General features: G+C 36.3%; 1 protein-coding gene across 2 annotated transcripts in view; it reads right to left on the reverse strand.

The window, feature by feature from the left end:
* NUDT6 (nudix hydrolase 6) overlaps positions 1 to 17,255 on the reverse strand; it is a 103,704-nt gene that overhangs the window by 84,282 nt on the left and 2,167 nt on the right. The window contains exons 1-2 of one of the 2 annotated variants that reach the window (XM_053703626.1): positions 10,842 to 10,928; positions 1,316 to 1,519 (exon numbers count right to left, since the gene is read on the reverse strand). In XM_053703626.1, coding sequence (XP_053559601.1) covers positions 1,316 to 1,460 — 145 coding nt within the window. In that variant the 5' untranslated portion in view covers positions 1,461 to 1,519; positions 10,842 to 10,928. Of the gene's footprint in view, positions 1 to 1,315; positions 1,520 to 10,841; positions 10,929 to 17,255 lie in introns of those variants that run through there. The other variant, XM_053703625.1, reaches the window with a different exon arrangement.

Here is a 17,255-nt window from a genome sequence, read left to right on the forward strand (position 1 = left end):
AACTTTTTCAGGCAGCAAGTGAAAAAGTCCAGCTTGGGTGTGATCCATAATTCTATTTCCAAATTTTGTTCAGTAAACAAAGCTCTCGACCAAAGAAGATGAATCTTAGGGCATTCCCACCCCATGTGTACCGGGGTTCCCACCTTGCCGCACTCTCTCCAGCATGTACAATATACCCACAATTCTCCAGCTTATCTAGGTTTATTATTCATGTTAACGCTGTCATTGCAGATGGCAATACTGCTTTTAGTATTTTTGCCAGTGGCAGAGAACCATTGCCTCCCATAGTGTTTCAAAATACCTTTTGCCAAGACTGCCTTCTAACAGTGATTTGATCCCTATAGGACATTTCACCTGGAATGATTTTTATTGAATATTCCCTGTAACCTAATTTAAAGGGACATTAAACCCAAAACTTTTCTTTCATTATTCAGATAGAGAATACAATTTTAAAAAAAGTTTTCAATTTACTTTGTCAAATTTGCTTCGTTCTCATGTTATTCTTTGTTGAAGGGATACCTAGGTAGGTAGCGTGCACATGCCTGAAGCAATACATGACAGGAAATAGTGCTGCCATCTAATGCTCCAGCTAATGTATAACATTGTTGCAAAACCGCTGCCATATAGTGCTGTGGACATGTGCACACTAATGAGCTTACACACCAGCTTTTCAACTAATGACAACATGAAAACAAAGAAAATTTGATAACAGAAGTAAATTGGAAAGTTGTTTAAAATTATATGTTCTATCTGAATCATGAAAAAATATAGGTTTTATGTCCCTTTAATTAGTTTAATTGTTCTCTTACATTGTCCGTCTGGCCACTTGCCCGCCAAAATTTTTTTTTATTTCAAGAGGTGATATTTCCACCTCGTATCCAATAGCCATGCTAGCCATACAGCACTCAACAAGCTCTGAAGCTTTTTTTTTGAGTGCCATATAGCTAGCACCACTATTGTATACAAAGCGGTGGGCTGCTGGTCTCACTTAATTAGCTCACCAGTTGTATCCAGGTGAAGTTTGCTCATTATTCTTCCCAGGTGGTCTCCTGTTAATTTAATGGTCATTGGCTGACATCCTACTAAAAAGCATTTGTACCTAACAGAAAATAAGTTATAGTAGGAAGAGAACAGTGGCAGGGGGTACACAACAGATACTGTTGTATTTGTTTTAAATTAACTTTAAATTTGTTTTACTTCATATTTTGTAGAAAATAAATCAGTATTTTTAATAGCTGTTTCATATGGAGAAAGACGTACAACTTGAAAAAAAATGTATTTAAATTGCAGTTATACAAAAAATCTTTTAACTAACCTGCAACACCAACTTGGTGTGTGGCATACCCAGGCAGATTGTTTGGTCCTTCCTTTAACCATAGTGTAAGTGTAGACGTGTCATTCTCTGCATGGTGAAACACAAATCCTTGTGCAGCAGCCTTGGTTATGAGCTTACTTTGCATGATTGGAATATGCAACCACACTGCTATTCTCCCATCTGCTTTCCACTCCTTGACAGAATCTGTCATGGGACATATAGCAAATTAGTATCAGTTAAAGGGACATGATACCCAAATGTTGAAGCACATGAAAGTGATGCAGCATAGCTGACTAGAAAATATTACCTGCACATCTCTATGTAAAAAAGAAAGATATTTTACCTCAAAATGTCCTAAGTATTCACACCCCATTGTAAAGGACTTTGATTGGCTGCAGTTCATTTCTTCCTTTTTTTTTTTTTAACTTGCAGCTGGGAAGTAACTGAAAGAAAACTTTTTACACAGCACTTACTCTGGTGAGCTGAGGAAGTTGTAAGGTAAAATATCTTCCTTTCAAAATTGTTACTTTTAATAGAGGTTAAAAGTATATTAATATAACCATGTTGGCTGTGCAAAACGGGGGAATGGGTAATAAAGGGATTATCTATCTTTTTAAACAATAACATTTTTGGAGTTGACTGTCCCTTTAAAGGGACATAAAACAGATTGAGATCTGTGCATATCCTAAAAGGGCTAATTATTAAAATTAATAGTTTGCATAAAAAAAATGTTTAAAAATTGCTGGTATTTTAACCCTTTAAGTGCTAATGACGGCTCTGAGCCGTCACAGAGTTTCCCACTCTGGTGCTGACGGCTCAGAGCCATCACTAGCACTCTCCCACCTTGAGGGAGATCTAGGGGCTCCCACCTGCTCCTACCCCAGCGATCGTGCCTGTATAGTGACAGGCATCCCCGAGGCTTCCCGTTTTGCTTGGTGACATCACGCGCAATAACGTGATGACGTCACTGCGCAACTTTATTTATACTTAACAATGTTAAGTATAGGAGCAGGGGGCATGCTGCTTAGAAGCCTGTATCTCAGGCATCTAAGAAGCTACAGACCCACAAGACCCACCATTGGAAAGGTAATCGTCTAACCTTTCCAAAAAAAACACCTTAAAAAATCTTAGCGACCAGGTGGGAAAGTGCTTAGCACTCAAAGGGTTAAAATAATTTTAAAAAATAAGCAAAATTATTTACACAGCTAAGCTGCCTGGAGCAGCCAACTCCACCCACCCTTATCTGTGTTTAGACGCAGGCATTGTATTTTAACTGAGTTCACAGCTTCTAGGCATGCTCCAGCAGATAATCCCTATGTACTTTTGTATTCTACCAAAATAACTATATATATAGTTGTGCTCATAAGTTTACATACAGTACCCTGGCAGAATTTATGATTTCTTGGCCATTTTTCAGAGAATATGAATGATATTATTATCAATCAACTGTGTTTACTCTTTTTAAATCATGACAACAGAAACTACCCAAACGATCCTGATAAAAAGTTTACATGCCCTGGTGATTTTGGCTTGATAACATGCACACACGTTGACACAAAGGGGTTTGAAAGGCTATTAAAGGTAACCATCCTCACTTGTGTTCTGTTTGCTTGTAATTAGTGTGTGTGTCCAAAAGGTCAATGAGTTTCTGGACTCCTGACAGACCCTTGCATCTTTCATCCAGTGCTGCACTGACGTTTCTGGATTCTGAGTCATGGGGAAAGCAAAAGAATTGTCAAAGGATCTGTGGGAAAAGGTAGTTGAAACAGGAAAGGGATATAAAAGGGATATAAACAGAAAAGGGATATAAAAGGAAACAGGAAAGGGATATAAAAAGATATCCAAGGAATTAAGAATGCAAATCAGCAGTGTTCAAACTCTAATCAAGAAGTGGAAAATGAGGTGTTCTGTTTGATAACATACTGCATTCATCTTGCCATCAAATCTGACCAAATTTCCTGTGCCTTTGTAGCTCACACATCCCCAAAACATCAGCGATCCACCTCCGTGTTTCACAGTAGGAATGGTGTACCTTTCATCATAGGCTTTTGTTGACTCCTCTCCAAATGTAGCGTTTATGGTTGTGGCCAAAAAGCTCAATTTTGGTCTCATCACTCCAAATGACTTTGTGCCAGAAGGTTTGAGGCTTGTCTCTGTGCTGTTTGGCGTATTGTAAGCGGGATACTTTGTGACATTTGTGTAGTAATGGCTTTCTTCTGGTGACTTGACCATGCAGGCCATCTTTCTTCAAGTGCCTCCTTATTGTGCATCTTGAAACAGTCACACCACATGTCTTGTATTTCACCTGAAGTTATTTGTGGGTTTGTCTTTGCATCCCGAACAATTTTCCTGGCAGTTGTGGCTGAAATTTTAGTTGGTCTACCTGACCGTGGTTTGGTTTCAACAGAACCCCTCATTTTCCACTTCTTTATTAGCGTTTGAACACTGCTGATTTTAATTCTCAATTCCTTGGATATCTTTTTATATCGCAGATCCTTTGACAATTCTTTTTGCTGTCCCCATGACACAGAATATAGAATCGTCAGTGCAGCACTGGATGAAAGATGCAAGGGTCTGTCAGGAGTCCACAAACTCATTGACCTTTTATACACACACACTAATTACAAGCAAACAGAACACAGGTGAGGATGGTTACCTTTAATAGCCATTCAAACCCCTTTGTGTCAACGTGTGTGCATGTTATCAGGACAAAATCACCAGGGTATGTAAACTTTTGATCAGGGTCATTTGGGTAGTTTCTGTTGTCATTATGATTTAAAAATAGTAAACAGTAAAACAGTTGATTGATATATATGGCTTCAGCCAAACACTAACCATGAGTGAAAGAAAAGTTTTTGTGTTATCATTCATATTCTCTGAAAAATGGTCAAGAAATCATAAATTCTGCCAGGGTGTGTAAACTTATGAGCACAACTGTATATATATATATATATATATATATATATATATACAGCCATAGGAAATGTGTGGGGTGAGTTAGAGCTTTACAATTTAGAAACTTAAAAGAAAGGGTTAATGGCGAGACACTGCAGTATAAATCTGCAGGTAAAGTAATTAAAGTACATATTATATTTTGTCTCTATCCCAACTTGGTTTATGTCCCTTTAAGACATAACAGATAGTGAGACTCCTGCAAAATAATTTAGAGCAGAATACTGAGGAGCCAACCACATATTATTATTTTATAAGATAAGGAAGAAATGCATGTACAAGTATCTCACAAAAGTGACTACACCCCTCACATTTTTGTAAATATTTTATTATATCTTTTCATGTGACAACACTGAAGAAATGACACTTTGCTACAATGTAAAGTAGTGAGTGTACAGCCTGTATAACAGTGTAAATTTGCTGTCCCCTCAAAATATATATTTTTTTAAAAGCTCTTTTTATTGAATGGAAAAAATAAAAACAAAGCAACACATTTGCAACTCTTAACAAACAAAACATAGGATAATACAAACTTAAATAACAGCTCTCATATATCTTCACTGTTGAAAGAAAAGCAATTATAAAAGCATAAAGTGTCCATTAGTTATGCACACATCTCAACTGACATAAGATACAAAACTTATCACACAGCACTGACTGTAAAATGTGCATCTGTTGATATATCACAAAATTGGAAACTGTAACTAAAGAAAAACAAATTCGCAAACCTTTGAAGAACTGTTGGACATAAGGTGGGGAACAAGGATAAGATATAGCTCACAGTGTAGGGGTAACCCCCCCCCCAAAACAAAATAAACAGGAAGAAAGAAGCAGAAAAAAAAAAAAAAAAAAAAAAAAAAAAAATTAGGGATGGTCGAATGTGCTGAAAGTGTAATTCATTTGGTAGAACGAATAGTCCTGTGGACATTCGTTTAAAAAATAGAATGTTGATAAGAATGAAAATCAATAAATATTCGGAAATCGAATGTTATTTCCCGATTTTCAAATGTTAGTTTAGTTTTCGAATCTTCGTAATTAGATCGAATATCCAAATTCAACATTTTTAATGTAACATTCGATTTAACAAATACTATTCAGAAGTTCAATAGCTCATGTAGTAGGGAATTTAGTAAATTAATACATAATAGATACAAATATAAGAATTCTAATGTTTCTATTTCGAATAATGCATAATTCAAATGTTACATTTAAAGAGAGCATTAGAAATACCATTAAAAATATACTGTTTTGAATTAAAATCGAATATTGCATTTAAAGAAAGCATTAGATTAGAAATACTATTACGTTAAACAAATGTTAGAATGTTGAACAAACATTCAAAATTTTAAACGAAAGAATGAATGTTTTAAAATTCGTTACATTTTTCGAATGTTGCAAAACATTTTTCCATCTTTAGTACTAATATTCAACCAATCTCTTTATCTATGCCTATAGCTTATTATCTTCCTCACATGTCAAGTTGGTTTTCAGCACTAGTTGGACAATTTGAGCTTGCGATGTGGACCTAGCTTTAGATACTATCTGGCAATACACAGTTTGGTAGATGACAATATATAAGCTATGAGAACTTTATGATATTTGGGGACAGACGCCATACCTATATTAAAGGGACAGTCAGGTAAAAAAAACACAAAAAAAAACAATCTTTCATGATTTAAATAGGGCATGTGATTTTAAACAACTTTCCAATTTACTTTTATTACCAATTTTGCTTTGTTCTCTTGATATTCTTAGTTGAAAGCTAAACCTAGGAGGTTCATATGCTAATTTCTTACACCTTGAAGGCCGCCTCTAATCTGAAAACATTTTGACAGTCTTTCACCACTAGAGGGCGTTAGTTCATGTGTTTCACATAGCTAACATTGAGTTTAGGCACGTAAAGCTCCTAGGAGTCAGCACTAATTGGCTAAAAATGCAAGTCTGTCAAAAGAACTGAAATAAGGGGGCAGGCTGCAGAGGCTTAGATACAATGTAATTACAGAGGTAAAAAGTATATTATTATAACTGTGTTGGTTATGCAAAACTGGGGAATGGGTAAAAAAGGGATTATCTACCTTTTTAAACAACACAAATTCTGGTGTTTACTGTCCCTTTAATTACTACAATCCTAGGGAAATAATCTCAATAAAAATATGAAAATGAAACTTCACACCTTGGGAAAACACATTAAAAAAATCTGGTCCCAGACGGTAGTCAATTTGGAGCAGTACCACCACACATTCAAGATCTATGCCTACCTCGCCAAATTGTCTCTAAAATACAAGATGCCAGTGCATTAAGATTTTGAAATATAACTCTAAGGCATTTACACTGTGAAGAGCTTTTTTTTAGTTAACTCAATCTCCTTCTCCTATTACAGTGCCATGGGTTTTCATCTCCAAGTTCTTGGAGAAAGATAGAATAGTGGATTGATAAAGGCCTTATCAGAGGACCAGCTGCTTTCCATCTTTTCTCCCAGTTTAAACATGACTGCAGTAATTTTCTAGGCAACCTCAAGGACCCAAGACAACTTGAGAAACATAAAATTTGATGACAGAATCTAATCTGTATGATGTTTTGAGGGCACAGAACCCAGAATAGAGAGCTTATACCTTTTTTCAACCCCCTTTTGACTACATTTGTTCTATTTTTTTTTTAAATAGTTTTATTGAGATTCCCTTTAAGGCATACAATAGTGAAATATCAATACATATTATATAAATAAATGATTCCAAAACATCAATTCAAGTTACAAACATTTTTGGGATCAAGACGTGTAAGTTATGCCTATCAGACTATTTATCCTCTAAAGAGCTAAAAGGCCACTCTTGGACCTTTATAAGATATAAAGAATATAATCAGTCAAAGAAGGTAACTGAAAACAGTACAAGACCTCTCATGGGTCTCAATCAATGAATCTCATTTTCCTTGTTTTAAGGGAAGGGGTTATGAAGTAACGTTTATGCATTTCAACCATCAGTCTAGGTGTATTTAGGTGATCACCTAAAAATAAACATACATAATAAAAATAACAGTATTAGTATAATTAATCCTTTGTCATTACATCTAATGTCTTTCAATACAACCAGTGTGTTGGTCCCACTGTAAAGACTGTTCAGACTAGAACATTTTTTGGGATCACCAGGTAAGAAAAATGGTTGCTAGATAAAGTATAGGTAATTGGAAGGTTTCTATTGGATGTAGTTTCCTTTGCTTACAAAGTAAGCTCATTGGTGTAAGGAAGGGGAAAGGTGAGGGGGGCGGAGCCGATATAAATTCAGGAGGCTAAGGTTAGGGGTACCAAAAAAATAAATTAAAAATATAAATATTTTAAAGCTGGGCTAATGAAAAAATGGTACAGGGCTAATTGCTATATCCCCCCTCAGGGGTTACTGTCACCACTGGACGGAGCCGGAAAAAGGATATGGGATATGACCCACTCTTTCTCAAGAGTGGGAAAGGATGAGGGGAGATATCTTTAATCAGGAGAAAAACTAGAATGGAGTGTATATCTTGAATGCTTAAACTGTAATCTAATATGTGGTTGTCGTCTATAACATGTCAGGTTCTCCTATCATGCGGGCATGGGCCCTATGCCACACAACAAGGCGGACCATATGTTTAGATCTATACCGTTTATACATTGTATTACTTTTCTTACTATTCAGCAAATAGATTTCCGCCATTTACACAAGTATAGGTTTCAGTAAAGCACATCACATTATTTGAAAATGTCAACTTTAGTAGTGTGGGTTAAGCGGTGTTGACATTACATTTGTTCTTTAATGACTCAACACTCAATAGAGAGGAGTAATTCAAAATATATATTGTTCATTGTCTGACCATAAGTCTCTGTCCATGTCTATGGCAATCTAGTCCTGCTAAAGAGGTAAGCTGGCTTTGAAATTCCTTAAGTTCTTGTGGAACATTCCGGGCATTAGGAAATACTTAGCGACACACATAGTAGACTTTATCAGGCTGAACGACCAGGGTGAATTGGATGAAGAGATATTATGGGCCTCTCTTAAGGCTGATGTCTGGGGAATTTGTATTAAAGTGACAGTCTAGTCAAAAATAAACTTTCATGATTCAAATAGGGTATGTCATTTTAAACAACTTTCCAATTTACTTTTATCATCAATTTTGCTTTGTTCTTCTGGTATTCTTAGTTGAAAGCTAAACCTATGAGGTTCATATGCTAATTTCTTATCCCTTGCATTTTGACATTTGTTCACAACTAGAGGGGATTAGTTCATGTATGCCATATAGATAATATTGTGCTCACACCCGTGGAGTTACCTAGGAGTCAGCACTAATTGGCAAAAATGCAAGTCTGTCAAAAGAACTCAAATAAGGGGGTAGTCTGCAGAGGCTTACATACAATTCAATCACAGAGGTAAACAGTATATTAATATAACTGTGTTGGTTATGAAAAACTGGGGAATGGGTAATAAAGGGATTATCTATCTTTTTAAACAATAACAATTCTGGTGTAGACAGTCCCTTTAAGAAGGTATCTAGAGCGAATAAGGGGAAAAGAGCCCTGTTAAGGTCAATAAAGGGCTAAAGAAAGGCAGAGATAACTTAATTAAAGGGGAACGTTTGAGCACTAGGAAGTAAGCAGTGGCTCGTGCCCTTCGGATATTTTTGTAGCCAGATTGATTGCTTTAAAAGATCCCCACACTAAGATCTCTAAAAATAAAGATCTTAGTGTGGGGATCTTTTACAAGACTCAAGCCGGCTACTAAAATATCCGAAAAGCACGAGCTTCTGCTTTCTTCTGCATTTGGATCCTCGCGAAAGATACAAATGAGCATCCATATTGTGCACTAAATATCAACAAGATCCTTCACCACTACAAATAAAAACAATTAAATAAAATCAGCATCTCAACTGAGGATGAAAGGAGAGCAAACATCAAAATAAACAGCTTTAATGTGTCATTTTCATTCAAACAAATATATATTAATATGTTTAAATATTGTTCTTTAACATGCTTGATGGGGATATTTTGTGTTTTATGTCTCCATAAAACATAATTTATGTAAGAACTTACATGATAAATTCATTTCTTTCATATTAGCAAGAGTCCATGAGCTAGTGATGTATGGGATATACAATCCTACCAGGAGGGGCAAAGTTTCCCAAACCTCAAAATGCCTATAAATACACCCCTCACCACACCCACAATTCAGTTTAACGAATAGCCAAGTAGTGGGTGATAGAAAAAGGAGTAAAAAGCATCAAAAAAGGAACTGGAAATATAATTGTGCTTTATACAAAAAACATACCCACCATAAAAAGGGTGAGTCTCATGGACTCTTGCCAATATGAAAGAAATGAATTTATCAGGTAAGTTCTTACATAAATTATGTTTTCTTTCTTGTAATTGGCAAGAGTCCATGAGCTAGTGACGTATTGGTACACCACAGAAGAGTCACTAGAGAGGGAGAGATAAAAATAAAAACAGTAATTTTCCGCTGAAAAAATTAAATCCACATTCAAAAAATACATTTTTCTCATTAGCAGAGGAATCAAACTGAAACAGCTGCCTGAAGAACTTTTCTACCAAAAACTGTTTCCGAAGAGGCAAATACATCAAAGCGGTTGAATTTAGTAAATGTATGCAAAGAAGACCAAGTTGCTGCTTTGCAAATCTGATCAACTGAAGCTTTATTCTTAAAAGCCCACAAAGCGGAAACTGATCTAGTAGAATTAGCGGCGATTCTCTGAGGCGGGGCCTGACCCAACTCCAAATAAGCCTAATGAATCAAAAGCTTTAACCAGGATGCCAAGGAAATGGCAGAAGCTTTCTGACCTTTCTTAGGACCAGAAAAGACAGCAAATAGACTAGAAGTCTTCCTGAAATCTTTAGTAGCTTCAACATATTTCAAAGCTCTTACAACTTCCAGAGAATGTAAGGGTCTCTCCAAAGAATTCTTAGGATTAGGACACAAAAAGAGAACAACAATTTCCCTATTAATGTTGTTAGAATTTACAACTTTAGGTAAAAACTTAAATGAAGTCCGCAAAACTTCCTTATCCTGATGGAAAATCAGAAAAGGAGATTCACAAGAAAGAGCAGATAATTCAGAAACTCTTCTAGCAGAAGAGATAGAAAAAAGGAACAACACTTTCCAAGAAAGTAGTTTAATATCCAAAGAATGCATAGGCTCAAAAGGAGGAGCCTCTAAAGCCTTCAAAACCAAATTAAGACTCCAAGGAGGAGAGATTGATTTAATGACAGGCTTGATACGGACCAAAGTCTGCACAAAACAGTGAATATCAGGAAGCTTAGAAATCTTTCTGTGAAATAAAACTGAAAGAGCAGAGATCTGTCCCTTCAAGGAACTTGCAGACAAACCTTTATCCAAACCAGCCTGAAGAAACTGTAAAATTCTAGGAATTCTAAAAGAATGCCAGAAGAATTTATGAGAAGAACACCATGAAATATAAGTCTTCCAAACTCAATAATAAATCTTCCTAGAAACAGATTTACAAGCCTGTAACATAGTATCAATCACTGAGTCAGAGAAACCTCTATGACTAAGCACTAAGCATTCAATTTCCATACCTTTAAATTTAACGGTTTGAGATCCTGATGGAAAACTGGAATGAGGGCCGCACCTTCATGCAGACTTGGGGGCTGGCTTTGGTTTCTTAAAAGGCTTGGATTTATTCCAACTTGAAGGTTTCCAATTGGAACCAGATTCTTTGTGGGAAGGATTGGCTTTCTGTTCATTATTCTGTCGAAAAGAACAAAAAAGATTAGAAGCTTTAGATTTACCCTTAGATCTTTTATCCTGACGCAAAAAAACTCCCTTTAGTTGAAATTTATTTATTTATAAAATATTTTACCAGGAAGGATACATTGAGATTTCTCTCGTTTTCAAGTATGTCCTGGGACCACAAAACATTGCATTGATACAATAGTGTACAATAAAATACAAAAACAATAATAATACACAATATATACAAATATTTAACATAGAACTGGTAGGAAATATTTAATCAACCACGACAGGCACATTCTATTTTGAGATAAGTAGAGAGGGATCTCTTAAAGGATATTAGGCTTGGGGAAGTTGTTAAAGTGTGAGGGAGGTCATTCCATAATTGTGGTGCTCTGTAGGAAAAGGAGGATCGAGCTGCTTTCTTTTTGTATTGAGGCAAGCTAAATAATGTGCTGGTACTGGATCGGAGGTTATATGAAGTGGGAATAGCCGGGGAGAGCATTCTGCTCAGGTAGGGTGGGAGCTTCCCAGAAAGGCTCTTAAACACAAGGCAGGAAAGATGGAGGTTGTGTCTGGATTCCAGCAACAGCCAGTTTAGTTATTTTAGCATGTCACAATGGTGGGTCCTGTAGTTACATTGTAGCACAAAGCAGCAGAACAAGTTATACAACGTATTAAGTTTATTAAGATGAGTTTGCGGTGCAGGTGCATATACTATGTCCCCATAATCCATGATAGGCATCAACATTTTCTGTACAATCTTTTCCTTTACTGTAGGGCTGAGGCAGGATTTGTTTCTGTACAGGGCACCTAGTTTTGGATAAAGTTTAGATGCAAGTTTTTCTATGTGGAGGCCAAAAGATAGATTGGGGTCTAACAACATACCCAAGTATTTAAAAGAGTGGACTGCGGTCAGTGTGCAATTGGATTTTGTTTTGATGCGAAGATGGGAATTTTGTAATTTGTGTAATCTAGGTCCCGTTCCAAAGATCATTGTGACAGTTTTGTCAGTGTTTAGGAAGAGTTTGTTTTTTGAGATCCACTTTTCTACCTCTTTGAACTGGTCTTGGAGCACCGCTTCAAGCTGCGACAGATCGGAATTGTTTGCATAAATTACTGTGTCATCTGCGTACATGTGTACAGTTGAGGATTTGCAGACATTAGGCAGATCATTTATAAATAATGTGAACAATAGGGGGCCGAGAATGGAACCTTGGGGTACACCACACGTGACTGGGAGGGAGTCGCTGTCAGAAATGGAGACATATTGTGATCGATCCAATACATATGATCGAAACCAGGTTAATGGACGATCAGCAATACCAGAGTTTTTTAGTTTGAGCAGTAGTATGTCGTGGTCTACTGTGTCAAAGGCCTTTGCAAAATCAAGGAAAATAGCTCCAGTTAGGTCTCCTTGTTCCATGCCAGTTTGGATGTTGTTGCAAACTTTTAGGAGGGCAGTTGTAGTGGAGTGATTCGGGCGAAAACCTGATTGATCATGGGTCAGATAGTTAGATTGTTGGTAATACTCACATAATTGCGTATGGACGCATTTTTCTAAGATTTTTGACAATACTGGGAGCAAAGATATAGGGCGATAATTAGAAACCAAGGTTAACTCCCCACTTTTATGGATAGGCACTACTCTTGCAGTTTTCCAAAGTTTGGGTATGTATCCAGACACCAAGGATTTGTTAATTAGGGTTGTGACATTTAGCAACTGCCGGTGCACTGAGCTTCAACAGCATTGCTGGGATTTGATCAGGTCCAGACTGGTTTTTCATTTTTAGATTATTAAGGTGTTTCTTAATGACATTGATGGGTACAGGTCTAAAATTGAACTTCTCTATATTGGGTCTTTGCTGATTTAGTGGGGCCTGATCCACATTTGTAGTTTCAGGATGCGTGTCATTTATTAGTTTGTCAATCAGGGTGGTGGAGCATCCGACAAAATAACTATTAAAGGCATTTGCTACTTCTAAGGGGAGTTGCAGGGTATGGTTGTCCACAGTGACAGTGGGGGGTTGGGAGTGGATTGGAGGATTTTGTAAATTATTTATGAGTTTCCAAAACTTTCTAAGGTTTAATATGTTATTGTTCAGATTTTCACAGAAATATTGGGCCTTGGCCAATTTTGTTTGTTTAGAGCATATATATCGCCATTTTCTATATACACAGTGATCGTTCATAGAGCCTGTATGCTTGAAGTTTGACCATGTATGTTTGAAATAATAGAATCCAACTGAGAACCAAATACATTGTTACCTTGGAAAGAAAAAGATAGTAATCTAGACTTAGATACCATGTCAGCATTCCAATATTTGAGCCACAAAGCTCTTCTAGCTAAAATAGCTAAAGACATAGATTTAACATCAATTTTGATATAAAAAATAGCATCACAGATAAAATGATTAGCATGTTGATGCAGCGAACAATGCTAGACAAATCAGAATCTGTTTCCTGTTGTGCTAAGCTTTCCAACCAAAAAGTTGTAGCAGCTGCAACATCAGCCATAGATATAGCAGGCCTAAGAATATAGCCAGAAAATAAATAAGATTTCCTTAGATAAGATTCAAGTTTCCTATCTAAAGGATCCTTAAAAGAATTACTATCTTCCATAGGAATAGTAGTGTGTTTAGCAAGAGTAGAGATAGCCCCATCAACTTTGGGGATTTTTTCCCAAAACTCCAATCTAGCTGCTGGCAAAGGATACAACTTTTAAAACCTAGAAGAAGGAATAAAAGAAGTACTAGGCCTATCCCATTCCTTTGAAATCATATTAGAAATAGCATCAGGAACTGGAAAAATCTCTGGAGTAACCACAGACGGTTTATAAACAGAATTTAAATGTTTACTAGTTTTAGTATCAAGAGGACTAGATTCCTCAATATCCAAAGTAATCAACACCTCTTTTAACAAGGAACGTATATACTCCATCTTAAAGAGATAAGTAGATTTGTCAGTGTCAATATCTGAGGTAGGATCTTCTGAATCAGATAGATCCTCATCAGAGGAGGATAATTCAGTATTTTATCTGTCATTCGAAATTTCATCAACTTTATGAGAAGTTTTAAAAGACCTTTTACGTTTATTAGAAGGCGGAATAGCAGACAAAGCCTTCTGAATCGCATCAGCAATAAAATCTTTTATATTCACAGGGATATCATGTACATTAGATGTTGAAAGAACAACAGGCTTTGTACTAGTACTGATGGATACATTCTCTGCATGTAAAAGTTTATCATGACAACTGTTACATACTACAGCTGGAGATATAATCTCCGCTAATTTACAAAAGATACACTTAGCTTTGGTAGAACTGTTATCAGGCAGCAGGATTCCAACAGTTGTTTCTGAGACAGGATCAGATTGAGACATCTTGCAAATGTAAGAGAAAAAAAACAACATATAAAGCAAAATGATCAATTTCCTTATATGGCAGTTTCAGGAATGGGAACAAAAATGCAAACAGCATAGCCCTGTGAGCATAAAAAGGCAAGAGGCATATAGGAAGTGGGGTTTAAATAATTAAATTATTTGGCACCAAGTATGACGCACAACGCAAAATGAATTTTTTTTGCGCTAACAACATTCGGAAATGACGCAACTCGCGTCATGGCAGACACAACCTTGTGCAAGGAAACCTGGCGTCAACTAAGACCCCGGAAATTACGAATTTGCCTCACTGAACGTACCTTTGCGCCAAAAAAATTATCGCGCCAAGAATGACGCAATAAATATCTGCATTTTGCAACGTCACGAGCCTAATTTTGCCCGCAAAATTTAATGAGAAAGCAGTCAATATGAAGAAAAGACTATACCCCAGGTAAGAAAAAATAACATCCTAAATATGTTTTCCCAATTTTGAAACTGATAGTCTGCAAAAGGAAATACACATAAACCTGACTCATGGCAAATATAAGTACAATACATATATTTAAAACTTTATATTAATACATAAAGTGCCAAACCATAGCTGAGTGTCTTAAGTAATGAAAACATACTTACCGAAAGACACCCATCCACATATAGCAGATAGCCAAACCAGTACTGAAACAGTATCAGTAGAGGTAATGGAATATGAGAGTATATCGTCAATCTGAAAAGGGAGGTAGGAGATGATCTCTACGACCGATAACAGAGAACTACACATAATTAGAGATCATATACAAGAAATATGTCAAAATAATCTATAGGTGTAAAATGTTAACTTGACATATTTCTTGTATATGATCTCTAATTATGTGTAAGTGTGTAAAACAAGTTAACAGATTAATGTATGTTGAAAATGAATAAAAAAGATAATTAAAAAAAAAAAAAAGAAAAGATTTCCCGTGAGGAAAACCATTGAATCAATAGGCGATACTCCCTTCACATCCCTCTGACAAACACTGTAGTCTGAGAGGAATCGGGCTGCTGAGAAGTGCATATCACAGAAGAAAATCAAGCACAAACTTACTTCACCACCTCCATAGGAGGCAAAGTTTGTAAAACTGAATTGTGGGTCCAGTGAGGGGTGTATTTATTGGCATTTTGGACTTTGGGAAAATTTGTCCCTCCTGGTAGGATTGTATATCCCATACGTCACTAGCTCATGGACTCTTGCCAATTACATGAAAGAAATAGTATTTTATATTTGAGTTTGTTACAGCTACAGATAGCAGTTTCAAAAGTGTTTTTAAAAGTGATGGTAAACCCTCCCCTTTTTAAAATCAGATCCAGAATGTAAGTGAAACTTTAGAAGGAGTTTAATTCATCAGTCGTAATGAAGATGCCCTATAACATATTTTTTAATTGAGATATAAAATTCAAATTCCCTGTGCTCCGCAACCCACTTCAAAAGTCATATTTTCTTTGAGCTAACGGTTTGAATAGTTCTCCAATTAGCGCTATAGCTACAGCAAAAGTGCCATATGGGGAGAGCGCTGATTGGAAAACAATTCAAACCGTTAGCGCACAGAAAAATGTACTTTTCAAAAGTTGGCAGCGGAGTGTGGGGAATTTGAATTTTATATCTGTATAAAAAAAGCAAGTTATAGTGCATCTTCATTACAACTGATGAATTAAACTCCTTCTAAAATATCACTTACATTCTGGCAGATTAGCCAATTCCTCAGTTTAGCCAATCACATCCGTGATGTGGAATCAGCTGTTTGACCAAAATTAACTCACTGCGCATGCGCTCCCCGTGTCACTGCATTCCAATAGCCACACGTTATTGAATTAACATTCTAGCCATCTGATTTGTTGATGGCCTTTAAAGAGCATGCGTCATTGTTATAAACTTAACAGCAATATAGAATTATAGTAGTGGGACTCGCTTTGTCATAAATTAATACACCTGTTGCTAGGCAGAATTTATGACAAAGTGCCCCCCACTATAATTCTGTACTAATGTTTCCTAATAAGAGGTTAAAGGGATACTAAACCCAAATTTTGTCTTTCATGATTCGGGTACAGCATGCAATTTTAAGCAACTTTCTAATTGACTCCTATTATCAATTTTTCCTCGTTCACATGCTATCTTGATTTTAAAAAGCTAGACTGTAAGCTTAAGAGCCGTCCCATTTTTGGTTCAGCACCTGGGTAGCGCTTGCTAATTGGTGGCTAAATGTAGCAAACCAATTAGCAAGCACTACCCAGGTGCTGAAGCAAAAATGGTCCGGCTCCTAACTTTAAATTACTGCTATTTCAAATAAAGAAAACAAGAGAACAAAGGAAATTTGTTAATAGGAGCAAATGAGAAAGTTGCTTAAAATTGCATGCTCTATCTGAATTGTGAAAGAAAAAAATTAGGTTTAGTATCCCTTTAAAGGACATTTTGAAAATGAACCAGAGGTCTGACCTTTGGTTAATTTTCAGAGCGCTAACTGCTACCCCAAGCTCGCAGTAGCAATAACCAGTCACTTGTATTGGCTGGTTATTTATTGCACGCCCATAAAAAAGCGAATTTGCCGTTTACGGCACGCAATAAATAAGTGCTCCACTTCTAATCTAGCCCTTTGTATTTTGCTGACTTTTCATGTCATTTAGCTTTAAAAATGCATTGATGTTAAGAATTCTTAGAACTATAAATGCACCTTGCTAAATTCTCAATGTTAACCCTGCTAAATAAAAGGAATGCAAAAAATAAAGATAAAGATGCAAAACAATGCGTTTTATACACTAATATTATGACCACGACTAGCCTTGTTGACTACAAACTAAAGCCCAGATTTGCTCCTCTAAATATAGTAAATGATGGTGGAGTTTGC

This window comes from Bombina bombina, chromosome 2, assembly GCF_027579735.1.
Source record: "Bombina bombina isolate aBomBom1 chromosome 2, aBomBom1.pri, whole genome shotgun sequence".
Taxonomy (NCBI): Eukaryota; Metazoa; Chordata; class Amphibia; order Anura; family Bombinatoridae; genus Bombina; species Bombina bombina.